Raw genomic sequence first — 23130 nt, forward strand, 5'->3', positions numbered from 1 at the left:
GTTAAAATTTATTTATTATTATTTTTTTGGGTGCTGTTCTTTTCGTCCATCACATGTTGGGAGTTGGGACATGGGAGTGGGAAAAGTAGTTTCAGTGTTTCACAGTAAATCTTAAGACGCACGCCTAGGCTTTGTCCTTTTTCTGACTGTGACCAAGGCGTCGGAGACCTTAGCTAAACAACCATTTTAAGAGCTCGTAAGAAGGGAGGCCAGTATTAATAGACTTTCGTCAACATTAACTCGACTATTTTCCACTCTTTAGGTCCCATTATAATTAAAGTAAAGATTCCCGTACCCGAAGGAAATTTCCAGGGGGCAGGAGCTTCTTCATTAAGGAATATGGGGAATATATATATATATATATAAAAAAAAGCGGATTCCTTTATTTGGGGAATTCTTGCCAAGTTCAGATGAAAACATTAATATTTCTTGAATTTTGGTTCTTGGGGTTTCCACAAAGATTTTTATGGCAGCAGCTTTGGTCGGAGGAGCGGCCTTAGGGGCAGTTTTTGGAGAGCTGCTTAGAGCCGTTGTAGAAGCGAGGAAAACACTTGCCCAGTTCCGTGATGCCTTGGCGGAACTGGAATCCACGCTATCATCCATACAGCCAACAATCAAAGCCATAGAATCACTCAACAAACTTCATGACAGGGAGCACGAAATGAAACCGTTCATGGAAATCATTTGTACAGGAGAGAAACTTGTCAGGCAGTGCTTCAAAGTCCATAGGTGGAACTTCCCCAAGAAGACTTGTTATACATACAAACTTCGTGGATTGAAGAAAAAGCTCGACAGCTTCTGTCTGATTAATATGCAAATACAGCTATTAAGAGACAACAAAGAAACGTCTTATAAAATGGAACAACTTGCTGGGGAAGTGAGAAGATTGAGTTCCAAAGGGGCGTCCGGTAGCGACAATGGGACGTTTAGTGAGGTTGCAGTTGTGGGTTCATGCGAACCTCCTAAGCCTCAAGGGGAAGTTGTTGGATTCGATGCGCCCTTGACCGAGCTAAAGATGAAGCTTTTTAAAGATGGGGTGTCGGTCATTGTTGTGTCTGCTCAGGGTGGATCCGGGAAGACAACCTTGGTTCAAGAGCTATGTCGGGATGAAGGAGTCAAAGGTATCATTTCCTGTGCTTAGCTTTGTTTATGCTTGATTTTTAGTTTCTGGTTCTTGACTGGTTTGATTATTAGATGCACATCTGTTGATTTGGTTATGTCACAAGTGGAAACCAGAGTGGAATGGCTAGCTTAATTTGAATAAATTTTGGAAGTAGGAGAAAATGTTTCTTCTGAAAATTCATTTGGAATAGTTGTGAATCCTTTGGAAGACGTTATTTGTCAAATCCAATTGAATTAAACACTCTGCCATGTAAGACTTCGAGTGTAGAATAACTAGATAACTGTTCAAGCATTTGGTAAAGATATTTTATGAGTAATTTTGATTGTAGTTGGAATGATTTCCTTTGTGCGGTCCTTCAACTGGAATTCTACTGAGGCAAGCGATTGAGAAATTTTGGATTCTATTTTACCAAATTTTCATGCATTAAAATCGGGGAATATGTTTGTCACTTGCAAAATGCTATAAATTATCTTTGAAACTTTGCCAGATTTCTAATGCGATGTTTGAACAGGAAAATTTAAAGAAAACATCTTCTATGTGACTGTTTCAAAGGCACCCAACCTGGAGGTCATTTTGCAGAAATTACTCCGGCTTAAGGATTCTAGAATGCCTGAATTTCAGAATGAGGAGGATGCCCTGAACCACTTGGAACAAAACTTCAGGAAAATGGCAACCAATCCCATATTACTCATCCTGGACGATCTTTGGTCTGGATCTGAATCCCTTGTTGAGAAGTTAAAGTTTACATTGCCAGATTACAAGATCTTGGTAACATCAAGATTTGCCTTTCCAAGATTTGATTTTACATATCGTCTGAAACCATTAAATGATGATGATGCTATGACTCTGTTTCGTCACTTTGCATTCTCGAAAGATGTGGATCCTGACATTTCAGATGATCTCGTGAATAAGGTATTTTTATCAATCTGAAGACTCGTTCTAACTTTCACCCCTTGTATGAAACTTTGAACACTTTCATACTTCACTGTTGATTTGCCACTGTAATTTAGATTAAAGATCGAAAGGTTCAAATCTTTATATTTGTATACCAAGGTCGGTTTAATTAAAGTGTTTTCCTGAACCTCCAAAAAATGACTTTGATGTTGTGTAACGAATTTTAGGTAATGAAAAGCTGTAAGGGACTCCCACTGGCCCTTGACGTGGTTGGTAGATCACTTCGTGGGCAACCTGTTACAATCTGGCGACGTAGAGCAAAGCAGCGGTCTAAAGGAGAATCCATCTTTAATTCTAGCAATGAGCTGCTTACTTGTCTTCAAAGCAGTTTAGATGCGTTGGATAGTAAGGCAGGAATAAGGGACTGCTACCTGGACCTAGGTTCGTTCCCTGAAGATCACTGGATTCCTGCTACTGCCCTCATTGATATGTGGGTTGAGCAGTACAAACTTGATGAAGATGATGATGCCATTTTCAACCTCCATGAACTCTCTACCAGGAATCTAGTTAATCTTGTAGTCGTGAGGTATGCTAGTCAGTTCTTACTTTCTATCTACTGTAACTTTAGCATCCATGTCCTGCCATTCTCATTTTATTCTCTTCAATCTATCCATATTATAGGGTTTCTCCTGTTGTACCCTATAATTCCATTAATCTGAATGTAAATCAAGCAGGACAGATCTTCAACCTTGCTTCCCTTATCAGATAGGCACTAAGTTATTGTTTATGGTACATGTTTGAATCTCTACCCAACAGATTTCTTTTTGCTTATTCACCAGGAAAGATGCACGTGAAGCTGATGGCTACTACAAAGAGCACTTTGTCACGCAACATGATCTTCTCAGAGAGCTGGCTATCTATCAGAGCAGCTTGGACCCCGTGGAAAAAAGAAAGAGGTTAATTGTAGAGCTAAGCCGCAACAATTTTCCCAATTGGTGGTTGGAAGAAAAGCAGCAAACTCTTGGTGCCCGCCTTTTGTCTATCTCCACAGGTTGTTATCTCTACCTTCAGACACATGCACACACAATAAGAAATTTAGTCCTTCTACCCTAAGTTCTCGTGCCATTTTTTACCTCATCACAGATGAAACATTCACATTCAGCTGGGGCAACATCCAAGCACCAGAAGTTGAGGTTGTAGTTCTCAATTTTCGGACGAAGAACTACACCTTGCCTGTCTTCATGGAGAAAATGGATAAATTGAAGGTTTTGATAGTCACAAATAGCAGTTTCTACCCAGCTGAATTAAGTAACTTTCTGCTTCTGTCTTCTTTATCGAATCTAAGGAGAATTAGGTTAGAGAAGGTGTCAGTTCCTTCCCTCAGCATGAGCTCTTTACACCTAAAGAATTTGGAAAAAATATCCTTATATATGTGTAATATCGGTCAGGCTTTTGGGAATGGCACTAAGAAGATGTCAGATATTTTTCCGAATCTTTTGGAAATTGACATTGACTATTGTGATGATCTGGTGGAACTGACTGATGGGTTGTGTGATCTTGTTCATCTGATGAAGCTCAGTATCACTAACTGCCACAAGCTTTGTGCACTGCCTGAAGGCATTGGAAAGCTGGTAAACTTAAAAGTGCTAAGGCTAGCATCCTGTACCGATCTCGTGAGGTTGCCCGAGACCATTGGGAGCTTATCCCAGCTTAATATTTTTGACATTTCCGACTGCCTAAGCATCATCAACATGCCGGTCCAGATTGGGGAACTGCACAATCTAAGGAAGCTCTATATGAGAGGGTGCTCGAGTTGTAAGCTACCTTCAACAATCACAAAGCTTCGACGTTTGAAGGATGTCATATGCGATGAGGAGACTGCCTATCAATGGGATTGTTTCAAATCCTATCTCAGCAATCTAAGGGTAACAGTTCATGAAGAAGACATCAACTTGAACTGGCTCCGGACTTGTTTTTAAGATTCCTCTCTTCTCATGTGGTGCTGGAGCCCCCTTTCTTTTCATATATGTTAGTCTCCTTTATGTATTTATCACCACTCATTGAAATTTTGTGGTTCGGTTGGAAGACACTCCAACCAAACAAATTTATTTTTATTATTAAAAAAAAATTGATTGTAGAACATAATTAAAAAGAAAACCCCTTTCGACAACTTTGCCAGAAAATGAACAATAATTTGGAATACTAAATGAGTTTCAATATGGACAATTAATTTTTTTTCTTACTCTAAACCTGTGGTAGTTACATAATACTACCAAGAAACCAAATCTACGTAAAAACTTGAAAGGTACGTGTTACACAAAGTAAAAATATAAATTATATATATTCAACTGCAAAAACAGAACCAAGCAAAAAGTACAAGACCAATGCCAAAATACAAATGAACAGGAGTTCAACTGGAACGGGATGTGGAAGTTGGGGAGATGACCATCCAATATAGAATCTTTTTTTTTTTTCAGTGATTCCCCATGTAAAGTAGAATTAAATATCAATTTCTTCCACAGATTTGTAGAAAGCTTTCATGCTATGAACATATATGGACACAACGGACCATGACAATTCAGACCAGCATTGTGAAGTATGCACTTCCCCTACAGTCTTTCTCTCCGATACTTTACCAGGCACTCTTACCATAAACTCCCTGCAGCTAGGTCTTCAAAATTTGATATGTGCAAAACAGCTGCACCATTGCGGAGAAGCTGTCTTCTTGGTATTACATTGCGTAGACTATCTCCCCACTGCTATCAACCTCGAGCTCAGATTCAGAATCCAGGTCATCCATGTACTCATCATCACTGCCACCCATGTAAGGGTTGAAGCCAATTGCCACAGCAGCCGGAATGGTGGCCTCAGCAATTATCTGCATGATCGTATCTGTGCTCTGCATAGGTTGATCAGGCTCCTCAAAGTGGTTACCCATTGTGTTCTCATCCACCAGATCAGCAGGGAGATTCTTCAAGAACCACTCATGATTTCTAATTTCAGGAATTGTAATTCTCTGTTTCAAAAAATTATCCATTATCAGAAGGTTTAATCACTTTGAAATTATGGTCGTTTCCATACATTACCACCCAAAGCCAAAAAGGCCACTCCCTCTGTCGTCATGTGTCTCTCTTTACATTCTTGGATGCTCATGTCCCAAAATAAGTAGTTAGCTTTGAAAAATCAAGAAACAAATTTAGGATTGGCAGTAAGCAGACATCACTCACAGCTGTAGGATCTGCAACAAAAATCCTTGAAATCAGATGCCGACACTCTGGAGATATTTGGACAACATCAGGAATGGAATACTGGACGCTGAGAATTCTCTGCATGAACCAATAAAAGACATGAGCCAACAGTTTCTTTGGGGAAAAAAATAAGACTAATGCAGTAACAAGGTTCAATAATATACTTGTATGGTCTTCCGAAAATCTTTTGGCTCATCAGGATCCTCAAAAGGATATGCCCCAACCAGCATCACATACAAGGTAACCCCACATGACCAGACATCTGCAATCTGGTATCATAAGACAAAGTCATTCACTCGTTTTACTAATTAAAATATTCTCACATCAACATGCAAATTAATTGAAACAAGCACATAGGCCAAAGTATAACTCACTTGGACAAAAGAACACCATAGAGAGTCAGGTAATACCATTGCTAACTCTCTCTGATGTTAATTTGTGCATATTTGGATATCAATAAATTACCTATTGTTCAAGATCTAGTCAAAATTTGTAAATATTTGCCTTGTGTTAACATGGCCCATAAGACATAGTAAGGTTTAAGAAGAGTGTAAAGAAAAGTGCAACCATAAGACCAGTTCCTATTCATCAAGAAATAAAACTACTGATATAAGCTTCACTCTCCAGTCACAGCTGACCAAATAAAACAAACAAGAAACCAACTTCCCATGCTGTCCCTGACAATATACTATATTCAGAAAAGTGTAAGTAACTTCAAACCTAATCATCGACGCTCAACAATAAGAGTTTAAAGGACCAAAATTCATTCCAATACTAAACCAGATCCATCCAACAAATTAGCACATTTTATATAAGCAGACAAATGATTAACCAATTTATGCCTTCCTAGTCAAAGGACTGCCTATGCAGCTGAGGATCATTTCTAGTTAGCATATTTTGCAAACAAGTTATTGATAGTCAACTGAAGTTTTCAATCAACTAACAGGTGAAAACCATCAATTTTATGTAATTTCACCCACACACACAACTAGAAAACAATGACATCTACCTCTTAAGCCTTAACAAGGAATTGCATGTTAATAGTAAACTGACATTCCAAACTAATTTGAATTATCTTGTAAATATACCTTGCCATCATATTCTTGCCTTAGGAGCACCTCAGGAGCAATGTATGCAGGAGTTCCAACAGTAGATTTAGGTTGCGAATGAAGAACTGAAGACTGAGAAGAACAACCACAACCAAACATATAAACATGATAATCATCTCAGAAAATCATAAAACCTATTAGAAACCAAAAGAAGAAATTTCTTAATGGAAAACTTAGAAAGTTGCATGATATTGTTCACTCAAATGTACCAAAAGAAATGGAAGCAAATGCCAAGAAAGAAGCAAATGAGCACAAGAACTTTTAAGCAAAGAAAAATCATCATAATCCTATATAGAAGAAGTACAACCTCACCGAAGAAAATGATACTAAATGTTTCACATTATAGAAAGTAGAACCATTAACATCAAGTCCAAGCATCAAACGATAGGATAACAACAAAGATTCCAGCAAGGTATACCTTAGAGTACCCAAAATCACATATCTTAAGCCGAGGAGCTGGACTTCCGTCCAACAAAGTGTTTTCCAACTTCAAATCACGGTGGCATACTTGCTTCATCAAGGGAGAAAAAACATCACATCAATGAGAAAAATAGTTTATCAAGTCACACATAATACAATTTCAACAACAAATAAATGTATAAATTATGACTACCATTGCGTGGCAATAACTAACTCCGGATATAAGTTGTTGAAAGAAGAAGCGAGCCTGCACCAAAATCGTGAATATAGATATAAAACAAAACCACAACTAAAACGGGATTCAAAATGAATGAAAAATAGAAGGAAAACGAACCTCATCTTCATTGAATCTACCAGCAGCACAAATTCTCTCAAAAAGCTCTCCTCCAGATGCATATTCCATTACAATGGCAAGATGAGTAGGTGTTAAAATAACCTAGCATCACAATTTTCCATAAATAGTTAATCACGACATTAACTTAATTTTTAAAAATAAAATAAAATAAAAACAGTAAGTATAAACCTTACCTCTTTGAATCTAACAATATTGGGATGCCTCAATGACCTATGATTAATAATTTCTCTTTGAACATTTTCATCTATCTGTATAGCACAAGTAGCACAAATTTTAATGAGATAATTTATTAATCCGAATATTAAAAATTAAAAATTAGAAACTAAAAAAAAAAGTTAGTTAAAGTAGTTGAGAAAGCAGGAAAAACATTTCCGAAATTGACAAAATTAATATAACCCCCGCAATAAATTCCCGCAACTTAGAAAATATGAAAATCCAGAAACATAAAGCTTTATCTTCAATAAATACCATAATAATCCAAACGAACTTATTTCCATAAATAGAGCAAAACCACAACAACAAGACATCGCTGACTATAAATTTACAAAACTAACCTTATCGCCTCTCTCGATGTACTTGACAGCAACTAGGTCTTTGGTAACCTTATCTCTCATAAGCCGGGCGACTCCGAAATTACCCGCCCCGATATCTCTGACGAAATCGTAACGGTCACTGTCGTGCATGATCGGCATATCCATAGCCGGCCCGACTGTTAGGTCCGCCCGATCCATATTTCTCTCTTTTCAGTTTCCGATTCTACACCTACGACAAGAGCAACTCACGACCACATCACCGAACTGAACCTCAACACGGACGTAGTTTAGTTTAGATGAGTCACTGAGTTGAAAGAGTCGGTTAATGAAAAAAAAAAAAAAAAGCGTTTTCGTCTTTAGTTGATCGGCGATCAATAGAGTGGTTCTGCAACAGTGAAGGGAGGAGGCGAGGACTTTTTGGGGAAGCTGAAGTGACAATGCCAAGGAAATATCTGCTAGGTGCAAGGAGAAGAAGAGAAATGCGGCGTCGTTTGGAGGTGGTTGCTCGGTGGGTAACGAATAGGATTGGCTCCTTTTTTAGGCTGTCTTGTTATATATGGATTAATTTGACCTTTTTGCTACTTTTTATCAGGACCCGAATGACTTAAATATCCCTGATTTGGATAATTTTAAAGAGGAGTCACGTGGATTTGGAATGCTTGGGAGAATTTATTCGGTATTATGCTGTCTTTTACATGTTAAAGTGATCCGACGGTTTCGGTTTGATCCTTCGTTGCCCAAATGAACACGCAATGATATATTTTTTTATGATTATCTCTTTTGCTTTCCTTTTTTTCCTAAAAAATTAATTTCCATCAATTAAAATTAAAATGAAGATAATACTATATAGTATTTTATATACTAGTAAATTATTTCATTTCCATATTTCATACATATTACATATAAATCAATATGTTTTTTTGTATGTATCAACAACCTTGCTTAATTATGTATTTTTTATAAATGAGATTAAATTTGATATATTATTCGATTGATTATCATTAAAAATATATTATTATTTTTAACTTCAACAAATCATTCGATGCTAAAGCAACATGCATTGTGTGCTAAACTTGATTTATCACTTTAATTAATCATTTCAAATAGATTTCAATTAATAGCTGCACTAACATGTTGGACATTTAATTTAAAACATTAAAAACTAATCCCTAACCTTTAATCTGAATTAATGTAATTAATTTTGTAAATACGAATTATTAAATTTTATATCATATGCGTGATAATTAAAAATAAAACAAAATTTTCTGATTTTCAAGCATGGTTACGTGCAAAAATAATACTTTCAGAAATTAACTTTCCTTTCTATTGAGGAAAAGCATGTGATTGGCTGAGAGCATGGTGTCGGGCACGCATAGTGCAATCACCTTGAAAGGATGTTTTGGTCAATTCAGGTGGAATGGATTGTCCATTCGTGGACAAAGCCTTCGGAACAAAGGAAAGTTTCTGACTTTCAAGCGGTAGTTTTCCAAATAAAGAAATTAGCATGTGGTAAGAATACACCCCACGCAACAAGGAACAAGAACTACACCAATCTAGCACCCTCGATAGACTCGACCTTTCGGAAAGGTCAATGATCCGACGGTATAGAACCTTTCAAAGGCAGCGGTAACGTACTACGTTAAAACATTTTGAAGATTTATAGTTTTGTAGTAGATTGGAAAAGGGAATCTCTCCAGCAATAGGCTGCTTCCCAACGACAAAGAGAGGCTTGTATTTTAAAGAAGCACATAGCACCTTTAAGCATAATTAAGGTAAAAAGCATAAGGTTTAATCCATGGGAATCAAATCGTGATATCTCTATTAAAAAATAATTACTTTTTTTGTTAAGTATTAAAACCATATATATATATATATATATATACACTATTAGTCATAAATTTGTTGATCTGGTATAGTAAATAATTTGAATTACAAGGACTTTTTTATGATTTATCAAATTTGTGTTCGAACAATTTTAATCAGTAATAATAACATTTATCAAAAAATAAATTAATTTAGTATGAAATTGAATAATTCCACTTACAAGTTACAAGTCACAATTAAACTTTGTAATTTAAACCGGTTAAAAAGAGAAGAAAAGATGAAAATATTACTTTCGACGTTGAATACGTTTTTATTCAAAAGTTTAATCAAAAATAAAAATAGCCAATTTTATTAGGTTTGAACTGTTTTTTGTTTGGTTGAAATTATAGAAAAGGTAGAAAAATTGACTAAAACCCACCAATACTTAAGGACCCCACCATAAAAACTCTGTCGTTTTAAAAGGGTCGGATTGCCAATCAAGTTGTTGTTTGTCTTACATTCGTGCACCATCTTTATCAGTAAAGTCCATTTAATGCAGTCTATTTCCGTTGATTAATTCTGGGCTGAAATGATTCCAATTATCCATGTGCTATCTTTCTTTTCTTTTCTTTTCCCAGATTCAGGTGCACATCTTTCCCTTTCATTGGCCTTTTGCTTTACTTTTACTTAGTTTCTTTCTTTCTTTCTCTTTGGTTGAGCCAGCAATATTCCTAAATGGTTAGGACGATAAATACAATGAATATGACATTCGATATTTGTCTTTTTGCTATATTGAGAACGATTAGATATGTGTTGCAAGGCATGTCGTTGATCTGGAGAAGCAATCTCAGCTGTTCATTTTCCTTATTAATGATACCACATTATCAACCAATCAGAAACGACAGATAACTTTACAAAATTCGCTTTCAAAGCCAGAGCATTTTGCTGGATAATTGGATATCCTTTCAAATGATTCCACCTACCCAAAGCTTCAGACAATTAACACCGTCCATTCTCATATGACATTTTATGGTTTTTTTTTTTTCTAAATTAACATTTTGTGAATAATAGCTATCTCAACTAATATTCTGTGAAGAGTTTTTATTTTCACAAGAAATTAGATTATTAATTTTATCTAATAAAATTATCAAAATATTATGGCTAAATACCCAATTAACCTTTAAATTGTAATAAAAAAATTAATTAATTTTTTTATTCTTTTATTGTATTTAAATAAATCTCTAAATTTTTATTTTAAATCAAATAAACCATTCTTACTAGCTGTTGACTAATTTTTGTTAATCAACTGTATAATTAAAAATTTTATTCCACGTGGTAGATTTTGTATTTAAACTTGCTGACTATAAATTAGATTTTCCCTTTTTACCTATTCACATATTTAAAAATATTTAGCTTAGGGATTTGAAAAAAATTAAAAAGCACCCTAATTACTTCAAACTAAGTCTTAATTACAAATAAGTTTTTAACAAAAAAAGCACTTGAGTTTAACAAAAAAACCCAAACTAGGGAGACATTCAAGTAGACTTTTTGTTGCATATTTTTTTCATGATCATAACACTTTCAAGATGAACATTTGCTTCAAGTATGCAAGAGTCATCTTCAATTTGTATCTATTTCTTAACATAATAAATTTCAAAATGAAGATTAATTTTTTTTGTTTTATAATTGTGTTGGAGATTACAAGGAGTGTTTCGTTGAAAGTTGGGAGGTTCAACTTTGATTTCGGAAAAGTCCTTTCAATATATGGGATATACTGATCATTAATACCAAGCTTCAAATTCTTATTCTAACCATTACACAAACAAGTTTCCAATTATGAAGCAACACTAAGATTAGCTATATGGAGGGGATGGATTAATCAGAAAGAAAAGGGTATTCTTTAAAGGCTGATTCTTTTGCTTTAAATCCCTAGAGATTATTTATTGAGACAGTAAATAATTAAGAGTTTTAGAATAAGAATTCTGGTAGATTATTGATTGAGACAAGAGATAATGAAAAAGGGTCTTGCAATTTTTTTTTTAAAGTAGAAGGAACAATTTCACCTTATAAAGAATTGTTGTTTCTCTTTAATATGAAAATTAATATAAGTTTGCACAAATAAAATAAAATGACACGTGACATGTTATAAAATTGTCAATTGTACCGTTGACTAACAGAAATTGGTGAAAAAAACTTATTTAATTTAAAATAAAATTTTAAATATTTATTTGAAAGCAATAAAAGAATATAGGCTTAATTGATTTTTTTTGTATAGTTTGGAAGCTTATTTAAGTATTTAACCAAATATATTATTAATTTAAAGTTATTTTTTTATAATTTTATTAGATAGAATTAACGATCTAACTACGTGCGGGTTAATAAAAATTATTCACAATATATTAATAGAAAAAAAAATCATATGGTGCTAATTGAGAAAAAAAATAATAAAATATCATGTGAAAAAAGTTGAAATCATAAGCGGTGTAGATAAAATTTATCTTAAAAATAGAATTTATGAGATGCAAGAGATTTTTATGTAATTTCAGATTATATATATTAACAAAGCTAATTATGGTTGTAGAAAAAAAAAAAAGAAAGATTGAGCAATTAACAAAATAAATCTTGGTCTTTCAATTGTGTTAGGGAACCACAACGAAGGTAAAATACAAGGAATTTTAGCTTAGGAAATAGACGATTTTTACAAACTGTGAACAATTTTACCACCATATTTTATTTTAGCCAAAAGGTAGTAGAAATTTTGAAAGTCTAAATTTTTTTTTAAAAAAAAAGGAAAAACTAAAAGAAGTATAAGGCTTTGACCGCAGACACATTAAGTCAAAGATATATATCTCCTTTTTATTTGTTTGTTGAAGTAGAACGCTTCTTTTTGAGATGCCTTCACATGCTTATTGAATTTATTGTTAGCCTCCGTAGTTAGGGACTTTACCCTACGAAAGGCCATGCGGATGCTTGTTGACACTGATATTCTCTTCTTCAACCATAAATGGACTTTAACATATTAGGTGAAAATATTAATATTATGAGGAAAATGATAAAAACAAAAAGTAAAGTGAAAAAAATAGTTTATAAATAATTACATGATTAACCGTCATCGTTCCCATCAACTCTTGTCAAAATTTTTAGTTAGATTTTGGAAGCTTAAATGCTTAAAAAATGAAACATATTGATTTAATTATGCAATTAAATGTGATAATGAAATATGCAATAATAAATTATTCTTGTAAGCGTATAAAAAATTAAATACTTTCCATTATTTATAATGAGATAAATAATAAAAATGAACCTTTAATCAATGGTTCATTTTTCTTATTTAAGACTAAAGGGAGGGTTGGACAAGTAAATGTGGGCTTCAAGTTGGGCAAAAGCCATGGCCCACTGTACACCAAGAGCATGGGCCCGTTTTATCATTTAATTTATCCAAATTCCCACGTAGGCAATCCTAAGTAGACAATTGGCTTTTAATGCCCCGCCAAGTTGAAGGGTAAATTTGGAAGAGAACAGTCAAACTGCTTTTGTTCACAATCCGCGTATTAATTGACTTCCCAATTGCATGTGTTTCTACTAACTAATAAGAAAAACCTCTCACGCAGGAAGCTTCCACAAATTTGATGTCTTAATGTCAAAAAGTCAAGCTATTCAGCCGAACTTTAGTCGTAACCACCAAACAAAAACAATTGGACCAAGTTTAAAGTCGTGTTATATTCCAAAACTTCTGTTACAAGTGCACTTCGTATAGCAACTTCAATATAAATTCAAACAACTAACCAATTAATTTCCAAAAATAAAAAAATGAATATTTTTTTATTTACGTCAATAATGATTATTATTGTTATCGTTAACACCAAACTTATTGCCCTTGCTTATTTTTTATATATAAGTGCGTGCCATTATTTTAATGTTGCCGCCCACGTCTTAGGCCCAGCCCATGTGACGCGTGTACAATGTGGCCACATTTCTTAAAAAAAAAATGGAGAGGGATACCACTAGGAATTTCAAGGTAAATGCGAGGGCAAATCAGGAAGATAAAAAAATCCTTCCTAGAAGGCCACGAGCTTTAAGTTCTGTAGGCCCCGCACCCCGCCTCAGCTTTCACAAACGAGTAACGAGAAACGGGTGAGCCAACCTTTTCACCTATTTTTCCAATTTTGTCCTCTTCGTTTCTTCGCTCTCAACACAATCTCCGCCACCTGACTCACCGAGTCCCTAAAACCGAAGAGGAAAAATAGTAGGGTGGGACTCTTAAACCGAAATGGTGTTGGACTCCGAGCTAATCGCCCGGCTCCGGGAGTTCTTGAAAGAGTCGGACCTGAACACGACGACGACAGCAATCGTACGGCGGAGATTGGAGGAGGATTTCAGGATTGATTTATCGGAGAAAAAGAAGTTTATTAGGGAGCAAGTCGATTTATATCTCCAAAGCCAGTTCGAAAATGCCGAAGAAGAAGAACAAGAACAAGAGGATGAAAATAACGAAGAAGATGACCAGACGGCGAAGATTAAATCAGAGGAAACCGACGGCTCTGATTCGAACGAGGAAGAGGAGGAGAGTGAAAGAGCAAGGAATAAAAGGGCTTCCGCGAAGAAAGGGTCAGTTATTTATTTATTAATTAATAATTATACAAAATTTCACGTAATAATAAATCAAATGTATTTGTTTATTTTTAAAAGTTTTAGATGATGCGTGGTTTAGAAGTTAATTGTGAGGTTATAAGTTGGTTATAGTTATGCTTAGTTTTATCATAAAGTGTAATTTGGATTTTTTTAAGCCTTAATTATTATAAATATTTTTTATAAAGGGTGTATTTTTTTTAAGCATATAAGTTGGGGAAAATGTTTTGAATGTCAACATTTGACAGAACCTGTTTGTGTTAATCTGAACAGGTGTATAATTTAAATCCAACTCAGTGAGTCACTCTCTGAGATTGCCGTGGAACTCTTCGCTACAAGGTTGATTAACCATAGTTCTAGAAATAAAAGGATAACAATAATGTGTTAAAAAAATTAATGCAGACATGATTTTAATATTTTATTGTCATTGTAGAAAATGAAAGTTTCTTATAATTTCCACCCTTGTTGATTTGGAGAAGCTTAAACAAATTTTTTTTTTGGAGTTGGACGAAATTTAATTAAGTGCTTTAGGAGTGAAAATTTTCCTTGAAAATGCTTTAATGATCTCACTTTCCATGGCACTAGGTTATTTGATTAATATATAGCTGCTCCAAATTCATGTGCGCTTATTTGTCCTTTGACACATTTTATTTCATGGAGACAATTTTTTCTCTTTTCCCTTTTGTCTTATAAATTGTAAGGTTTTTGCTCGTGGTCTGTAAGTGATCTTTTTTCATCCGAGGCACTACTGATAGATAAGTTGTACAGAAGGGTATTTTGTTGACTGCAATGCATTAAAACAAGGGCAAGCTACCTTAACTTCTCTCTTTGTAATTAAATTTGGCCTTTGGAACAGGAAATGCAAGCCTTTTTGTGCACCCTATTGATTGTGCATTTGATCTTTGGTTGTTAAGGTGTAAAATTTTTCAGCCTATATTTTGAAATATGTTTTTTTGCCCTCCTTTTCTCCTTCATTGAATCTGTTGATTTAGACTCCTGAAAATTCTCGACAATCTGAATTTTCTTGTTTGTTCTCAATCTTTGATGTTTTCGGGGGCTGGAAAGGAGGAAATGGGTTGGTTGTAAACTTGTAATAATACAGACTCCAGTTTTGCCCAGAAAACAAGACAGATCAGCTTGTGTTTAATGATGTCATTTAGATGACTTCAGATATTTCTTATCTAAAGTGCATTATTTGCTTCAGTTTTGATCCAATAGTCTGTTTGCTTGTTTGTAGTATTAGCAAACAACAATGGCTGCTGCACCAGAGTAGCAGGATTTAATGCTATTTCATGTTGGATAATGAGCATATTGAAAAGTGATTTTTGTGTGAATTGTTCATCTTTTCTTCAGCTTATCATCTACCTCAAATCCACTAATTTATCTAGAATATACCTAGACGAAGAATTTTCTCTCTACATTTGCATGCAAGCTTTGAAGTTTAGTAGGGCTTTGAAGCAGAGGTTGCAATTGCCATCAAACTTATAGATGCTAGTTTACGAATTTATGATTGTATTAATTTATAATATAGGTCAAAAAGAGTCAATAATGAAGTTAAGAGAAGAGGAGGTGGTTTTAACAAAGTATGTAGCCTTTCACCACAACTTCAAGAACTTGTAGGAGTGCCTGCATTGGCGAGGACTGAGGTACCTCAAAAATGTCCTGAATTTCTTTTCAGTTTCTTTTTTGTTGATTACTTAATTAAGGGAGCTGCTTTGTTCTAAATTGTCTGTTTAATATTGGTGCTAGGTAGTCAAGCAAATATGGGCTTATATTAGAGAGAAAAATTTGCAAGACCCAGTTAACAAGAAAAATATAATTTGTGATGAGCCATTGCTAGCACTTTTTGGTGTTCGTTCCATTGACATGTTTCAAATGAACAAAGCCCTGTCAAAGCATATCTGGCCCTTGGATTCAGATGAAGGTATTAGCATATCTCTTTTGCATTTGCTAAACATTTTAAGATGGCTTGATTTGATATATTAGATTTCGGCTCAAATTACTTGACTCCTTGAAACTTGAGTAAAAACTGCCGGTTCTCCATATAATTGGCCATTGCTGGAAATGAGGGCTTTATTTAATTAAATTTCAACTAAATGCAGGTGCAATATCTTTTGTGCCATGATCAATATGCTGCACGCGTTTTTTAATGTTCATCTTTATAAAGTGCTAAATTTAACTATAGTGGCTTTCATGGCACAGTTGTTTCAGTCAAGTCAACAGAGAGGGAAAAGCAACGTAAGCACGTGAGAGAAGAAGGTAGGGATGGTAAATGACTAAATTAAAGTCTTCTATTTGACTCATGATGCATCATAGCAGAACTTGTTTTGTATTGATATGAGAAGTTAGTATTGCTCATACTAACAACTTGTCTACCTTTGCCAGCAATACCTTGCAGCTAAGATTTTGCTTCCCCACTTTGAGTGCAAATTGGTAAATTGGTCTTTTGACTGTTGTTTCCTGAAAGAACCTTCTCATTTAGTGCTGTTGCTAGAGACATCTATTGCTGCTAATTCTGGCTTGCTTGTGTATTTGGCTCTCATATATCTTTGTGTGCTTAGTCCTGAACATCCTGCATGTTTTGAGTCAGGTTTTCATTGGTTGTTTGCTTGAAATAATCTCCTCTTTTATCCAATCCTGAACCGGCAACGTAGTGATATCAGTGACCTTTGTGGCTTTTGCTGCCCTCCTCTGTGTCCTTCTGTGCACGCATGTCATGTGTCTCACTATATGTATAATGTATCGGTTAATTTATTACTGTTGTTGAATTATGATAAACATGTTAGTAGACAGTTCACTATCATATATTCTTACCTCTCTGGTTTGCTGTTTTCTTCTTTGCCTTTTCAGATCCAGATGAGCCAAAAAGGAAGGAAAAGCGGCAGAAGGGATTTCTTGCTCCTCTTCAACTTTCGGATGCTCTGGTGAAGTTCCTTGGTACTGGAGAAAGTGTGCTAACGCGGGCTGATGTAATAAAGAGAATGTGGGATTATATAAAAGAAAACAACCTCCAGGTATCTGCCCAATCCATAGGGTCCTTTTACTGAAATTGTGATCCTAAGCGCATATAATAAGGCATAACAAGAATTATTATCAAACTTTGTTTATTTGTTTTGGCTTTTGCATGAAGGATCCATCTGACAAGAGAAAAGTAATATGTGATGAAAAGCTGAAAGAACTCTTCGAAGTTGAAACCTTCACTGGCTTCACCGTATCAAAACTCTTGGCGGCTCATTTTCTTAAGACCTGACAGTGAGATGCTCCGCAGAGAAACAGGGGTTTTTGTCTGAGATATAGTTTCATGTTTCCAGTCCTTTCTTCTAGTATTTCTTTTCCCGTAGATACATGAGTGTATCTTTGCAATAGAAAACCTGAAATTTAATTGATTGGTTCTTCAAGAGGCTCAGTGTCAATGGGCTTTTCGAACTTGATCTTTGCGTGTAGGCCATGCATTTACAAAAATAGGTACAGGGACCTTATCTGGTTGAGAGATAACCAATCAGTAGTTGTAGCAGAAGTGAAAATATCAATTGAATTTGTCTCTCTCTTTTTGCGTGCATTTGTATTTTTAATCTACCCTCATCGTTGTGCAATCTCAAGCCAAGACTACTAACTGCTAAAATTGACGGTCTGGAAAATAATAGTTCCGTTGCCGGGGATCGAACCTGGGTCTCCCGGGTGAAAGCCAGACATCCTAGCCACTGGACGACAGCGGATGGGGAATCGTGTTGGGATTAATGGATCTTACCATTCATTAAAACAATTAACTTATATCAACAGTATGCTGAACACAATTCAAAATTGAAGAACCTACCATCATTTGGTTCCAACCTTATTACTTTTACAAAGAGCTCAGCTGCAGCATTCAAGTCATCAACGGAGACCTGAATGATTTTTATTTTTAAGCAAGTCCATTCCTGGGTGAAAGTTTAAAGCAAGGGAGAATTTGTTGTAAGGCAATCTGAGCAGGATAACCACACCAATCTGGCTAGTATCCTATGAAATGAAAAGAAAGTCTGCAGCAGGACCATATTCCACTGTTGTTTGATCAGTTTTTGGACAATGGATGTATTATTATAGGATGGCTTCCATTTTCATTGTTCAACATGATTAATTATTATCAGTAACTTGGTGTGATGAAATAATAAAATTAAGATAAGAATATATATATATATATATATAGAGATTTGATAAATATCAGAACTCAAATTAATTTTTATGTGCATAAATATAATAAAAATTGATTGCCTTGACGAAAACATCAATTTTAATTAATCAAACATTCAATGTCAGAGATAAATGCATTCACGAGAAGATGGAATATGTGGCAACGAGAAGAATGAGAAGTTTAGCCAAGACCAGCCCTCCTTATAATATGAAATATGAAATGCTGAAAATTTAATGAAATTAACTTTCCTTTTATATATATATATCCATTATTTTTGCAAAAAACTTATTTCCTATCCACTCATGACTATTAGCTGCATTAGTCTCTTCTCTTTTCAATTTAATGAATGACATTTGTCTGCTATATACTATTGCACACACATTGATGTTATATTTAGAGATATAAAATTTAAATTTTTTCTTTAGTTTGAAAATGATCAAAAATTTTAATATTAAAATAATATTTGGTTAGACAAGAAGCATTTAAACAAGTTTCACATAGCATTACTTTAAAAAAAAAAAGTTTCACTTAGCATTAAATGACTATTATCGACTAAAAAAACATTAAATAAACATTACTACTGATTTAATTTTGAGTCAACCCTTTATTAGTGGACCATATATATACACATGAACCAGACAACAATTTGTCATTACAAAGCAATAGCTTTGTGTATATGACCGTTCTTACAATTTCACGAAAATTAAGTTTTCTTTCTCAGGAGTTAGTTCTGTATATTTCACAAAAATGAAACCATCTTTTTACTGAAAAAAAAAAAACCATATCATACTATTACAAAGCAAATATCGATTATGGTGAGGCAGCTTTAGTCAAAACCTCTGACGTGTTCTAAGCTTTCTTGTTATGGCAGCGCAAGAAATGCGATACAAGAAAATGGAGAGAATCGAAATAATCTTATTTTTTTTTTTAATTTACTCTTATTATGTACTATTTTAATAATTTGAGTCGTATATTAGTGTTTTCTTTGGAAAAAAATTTTTTAGGATTGTCACGTAAAACAAAAAAATTCATTAATCGTTGGGTGTTGAAAAAAACAAAGAAGTTAATGAAATTTTGCATATTAATATTTTGTTTTTAAGAAAATATCTTTTTAAAGTTATTATAAAAACTATTAATCATTTAATTCATTTAATAATACAATTTGCACGGATGATTATCAGCTCCAGCGGTTTTTAGGAGCAAATACGGGGTTCGCCCGCACCACTAGAATGGTCTTAGGGCAAAATGGGCAACGCCAATCTCACAGAAGATAATTATCAGCTCTATCGCGATTGGAGAGGTGGAAATGCTTTTCGCCAAACTTTATAGTCATCAGAAGCAAAAGCCCACGAAATGTAAAAGGAAACCAGTAGTGGCTTACAATAACAGAGTGGAGTGAAGTGTTTTCTGGTTTACTGATTTTAAGACAAAAGATTGGAGACCACGAAGCCACTGGACCACGACTTCAGTGGCATTTCTTAAAAAAGAAAGGGCACGAGGAAGAGCGGTTGCCATGAGAAAGGAGAGACAGAGGGTAGCAGAAGATGGGATGGTGAGAGAGAATGGGATGCAGAGATAGAGAGCGGGAGGAAGGAGAGCTTAGCTAGAAGACGATGGGATGGTGAGAGAAATGGGTTGGAATAGGGGAAGGCGTATATATACTAGCTCCATATGACTTTTAGCTCAATTAATTCCCTCTCTTTTCAATTTAATCAATAATTTTTAATTTAATTGGAAAATGATAAAAAAAAAAAATTAGTAGAGCACAAGCGTTTAAACAAGCTAGAAAAATATTAAATAAATATTACTATTAATTTGATTATGGTGAGGCAGCTTTAAGCTTTATCGATTATGATAAGGCAGCTTTAGTCAAAATCTAGTCCATCAAGTGCTAAAGTTTTTGTCATAATTTAAGTTGATCATCTCCTAATTACAGTGCTAATTAATTATGGGAGGTTAATGTCTACTTCGATCGATGCTTTTGTTTTAGGGTTTTAATTTAACACAAACAGTTTTTCGTGCTTCCACGTAATAATAATAAGCTATATATAAAATTTAAATATTAATTTGTATCAAGTTCAAAAATAGTTGATTTGACAAGTTGCCCAACAACATTGTCAAAGGTAATTTCAGAATTTTTTGCCATTTTCTGCATTGATTTACATGTGGGGTTTTGTATGAACGGAAAGACTGTCGAGTACAGTCTCCAAGGCACGAAATGGATCATGATTTCGAATTTTATAATTTAAGATATAGACATTTTAATAAATGGTGTGCAAATTTTTCAAATTATTTTAAGATTATCAAACATGTATGTTTCTTTAAATAAATTAAACTTTTTGATAGCAAAATTAGTTCTATAACAATGCTAATAGGTTTATACTTTAGTTTACGATCTTATTAACGAGTTAAAATGATTGGTAACAATTCGTGTGAAAAATATTGTTGATATGATGTTTGTCATGGATTATGGTTGTGATTGTAATTAAAAGTGACAAAATTTTGTAAATTTTAAAAACCTAATCTATGATTTGTACAATATTTGAAGAATGATATATATATATTTTTAAGTATTTGAAGAATGATATTTATTTGTCTAATTTATGAATTTAAGAAATTATTTATTTTAGATATAATAATTCTTTTAACTATTTTGAATGTATCATTTATTGAAATGTTATTGATCCATGCATATAATATATAGATTTATATTTGATGCCTTAACAGTGTATAGTTTCTGTGTACTGTTAGCTCACCAAAATGTGTCATCTTATTAATGAGATAAAATAAAAAACTTTCAAGTACTTAAAATTAAATATCAAAAAATTATAATGATTAATTAATAAAAAATAAAATATTTTCACTTTTCTATTTCTTTCAACCATTCTTTTTCTTATTCTCCTATTTTCTATTTCTATCTACCTCCATCATCTTATTCTCTTCTTCTTCTTCGTTAAAATTAGGCTTTGCAAAATTTTGTAACTAAAAAGAGTAATTTTTAGATTTTTTTTCTTATTCTTTAGAGATTGAGGAAACAAGATTCAAATAAATAGATTTTAAAATTTTTTTTATAAAAAGGAAATTCAAACTTAATTTTTGCAAAATAGATAAATTAATATACCAACTATGAAATCAAATGATTAAATAAGAAAATATTTATATATATTTTTTAACACCATAAATCTTTTACATTTAAACATTTGACTTATTAATAAGTATATATATCATCCACTTAAATATTTGTATTTTTCAAATATTTTTTTTTCAATTTAGTCCCTAAACACTTCAATTTTGTTCAATTTAATCACCGTATTATAGATTTTTGTTCAATTTACTTCTTATGACGTAGCACAATTTTTTTTTTAAAATTTGTTCTTGATTTGCCATGTCAGCATTGTCACATAGCATTGTCACGTGGCACCGATATGTCAACTTGTCGATGCCATGTCAACATTGCCACGACATTATATTAGTGTCACGCGGCACACCATGTCATCACATTGGTACCACATGACACTACAATGTCATCATGTTGATGCTACATCACCAAAAAGTGTCATGTCAACACTGACGTTATTTTTTTAATTGTAAAATTAAATACAATTAGGAAGAGAGATTAAATTGAAGTAATTTTCAACATTGATGAACTAAATTACTTTAATTTTGAGTACATTGATTAAATTAAATAAAATATATGAGCACATAAACTTGATGGATATTTTGATCAAAATTTGAGCAGGGTGAATGCTCACAAAATTTTAAGTTGTTGTCACATTTGCTACGGCGCCTGCAAGAACTAAAAAGTAGTAGTGGACATGGTGGCAATGACAACATTATTTATTTATTTTTAACAAAGGACACAATCTAAAAAAATAATAAAAATATCAACTGAGGAATTATTATTTTCTACATTATCCGTGAAATTTTCAAACTTTACAAATAACATTGAATATGATGACATAACATTTCACGAATAATGTAATAGTAATGATAATATGACATGATCAAGTATTAATATGGATTTTTGTAAGTATGGATTTGGAATTATCCAATGTGAGCTAATGATTTTAAATAGGATTGGAAAATGAACAAAAAAAAAATACGAATAGGTTTTTAGGATTAGGGAAACAATGTCGTGAGATTGATAAAAATTGAATTTCTATACTTAATAATTTAAAACGTTGAAAGGAGTGTTATGAAATAAATAAAAAATGCAAATTATCATTAACAGATCATCATATTTGAATGCCACGTCAGCAAGAAAATACCATATCAGTATAATTAATAAATTTTTTTTAATAATATTAACAATTAGACTAACATTGTTAATTTAAAAAAAAAGACTTAATTTTTACAAATTATTATATAATAACTAAATTCACCATTATCATAGTATAAAAATTAATTACATAATTCAGTAAAATATTTTTAATATTTTAATAATATAATTTAATTAAATGAACTGGACCGAGCTCAAGTATGAATTCAGATTTTAAAGGTGTCAAGTAGGCTCCACCAATCTCATCCATGACACCTCTACTATAAAACGATTTTATAATTTTATTTGGACCTTAATCTATTGTAATTGCATACAAGATTTTTCTAATCCAAATTTTTTTTCTCTCTTTCATAGAACCTAAATTTAAACTCTAGATCCTACAATTTTGAGAATTAATTTTTAGGAAAAAATCATCTTATACACATAAGCTGAATTAGAAGATTGATTTTTTTTTTTGAATTGAGAGAAGAGGGGATTTCAATTATGTTCTTTAGGTAAAAAAAAGTATACATCAATTAATGAGTTAATCATGTATCAATCAATGAGGTAAATGCTTGAGTACAAGATTG

At 33.3% G+C, this 23130-nt stretch overlaps 3 protein-coding genes across 4 annotated transcripts; 2 read left to right on the top strand and 1 right to left on the bottom strand.

Moving 5' to 3' along the window:
• Nucleotides 1-118: 118 nt before the first annotated feature.
• LOC18611073 (putative disease resistance protein At5g66900) lies at nucleotides 119-4067 on the top strand. Its single transcript, XM_007047096.3, has 5 exons — nucleotides 119-1121; nucleotides 1635-2035; nucleotides 2245-2603; nucleotides 2857-3068; nucleotides 3161-4067. The coding sequence occupies exons 1-5, from the start codon at nucleotides 467-469 to the stop codon at nucleotides 3994-3996; spliced, it is 2463 nt and encodes an 820-aa protein (XP_007047158.3). The 5' UTR covers nucleotides 119-466; the 3' UTR covers nucleotides 3997-4067.
• A 262-nt stretch (nucleotides 4068-4329) lies between these two features.
• SNRK2.3 (sucrose nonfermenting 1(SNF1)-related protein kinase 2.3) lies at nucleotides 4330-8229 on the bottom strand. Its single transcript, XM_007047097.3, has 9 exons — nucleotides 7704-8229; nucleotides 7323-7397; nucleotides 7129-7230; nucleotides 6988-7041; nucleotides 6793-6885; nucleotides 6354-6446; nucleotides 5430-5534; nucleotides 5245-5343; nucleotides 4330-5033 (listed from the first exon to the last, which is right to left on the bottom strand). Exons 1-9 carry the CDS (start codon nucleotides 7878-7880, stop codon nucleotides 4749-4751), a joined length of 1083 nt encoding a protein of 360 aa, XP_007047159.3. The 5' UTR covers nucleotides 7881-8229; the 3' UTR covers nucleotides 4330-4748.
• Nucleotides 8230-13587: 5358 nt separating this feature from the next.
• LOC18611075 (uncharacterized) lies at nucleotides 13588-17673 on the top strand. 2 transcript variants are annotated; one of them, XM_007047099.3, is made up of 6 exons: nucleotides 13588-14093; nucleotides 15646-15760; nucleotides 15864-16038; nucleotides 16317-16382; nucleotides 16965-17128; nucleotides 17245-17673. In XM_007047099.3, exons 1-6 carry the CDS (start codon nucleotides 13756-13758, stop codon nucleotides 17362-17364), a joined length of 978 nt encoding a protein of 325 aa, XP_007047161.3. In that variant the 5' UTR covers nucleotides 13588-13755; the 3' UTR covers nucleotides 17365-17673. The 2 variants fall into 2 exon arrangements, with proteins under 2 accessions (XP_007047161.3, XP_007047160.3); XM_007047098.3 differs by having other exon boundaries at nucleotides 13589-14093; nucleotides 16317-16373.
• Nucleotides 17674-23130: the final 5457 nt, after the last annotated feature.

The sequence above is a fragment of the Theobroma cacao genome, chromosome 1, assembly GCF_053813885.1.
Source record: "Theobroma cacao isolate CCN51 chromosome 1, ASM5381388v1, whole genome shotgun sequence".
NCBI classification, from domain to species: Eukaryota; Viridiplantae; Streptophyta; class Magnoliopsida; order Malvales; family Malvaceae; genus Theobroma; species Theobroma cacao.

What these genes read in the sequence shown, in the direction of transcription:
- LOC18611075 (XM_007047099.3), top strand. Translation starts at nt 13,756, where the DNA reads ATGGTGTTGGACTCCGAGCTAATCGCCCGGCTCCGGGAGTTCTTGAAA. An exon ending in AGGGCTTCCGCGAAGAAAGG is followed by an intron (nt 14,094 to 15,645) that starts GTCAGTTATTTA and finishes TTTATAATATAG; the next exon opens with GTCAAAAAGAGTCAATAATG. An exon ending in GCCCTTGGATTCAGATGAAG is followed by an intron (nt 16,039 to 16,316) that starts GTATTAGCATAT and finishes TTCATGGCACAG; the next exon opens with TTGTTTCAGTCAAGTCAACA.
- SNRK2.3 (XM_007047097.3), bottom strand. Translation starts at nt 7,880, where the DNA reads ATGGATCGGGCGGACCTAACAGTCGGGCCGGCTATGGATATGCCGATC. An exon ending in TTAGTTATTGCCACGCAATG is followed by an intron (nt 6,886 to 6,987) that starts GTAGTCATAATT and finishes CCCTTGATGAAG; the next exon opens with CAAGTATGCCACCGTGATTT. An exon ending in GTGATTTTGGGTACTCTAAG is followed by an intron (nt 6,447 to 6,792) that starts GTATACCTTGCT and finishes TGTTCTTCTCAG; the next exon opens with TCTTCAGTTCTTCATTCGCA.
- LOC18611073 (XM_007047096.3), top strand. Translation starts at nt 467, where the DNA reads ATGGCAGCAGCTTTGGTCGGAGGAGCGGCCTTAGGGGCAGTTTTTGGA. An exon ending in TCGGGATGAAGGAGTCAAAG is followed by an intron (nt 1,122 to 1,634) that starts GTATCATTTCCT and finishes ATGTTTGAACAG; the next exon opens with GAAAATTTAAAGAAAACATC. An exon ending in GTTAATCTTGTAGTCGTGAG is followed by an intron (nt 2,604 to 2,856) that starts GTATGCTAGTCA and finishes CTTATTCACCAG; the next exon opens with GAAAGATGCACGTGAAGCTG.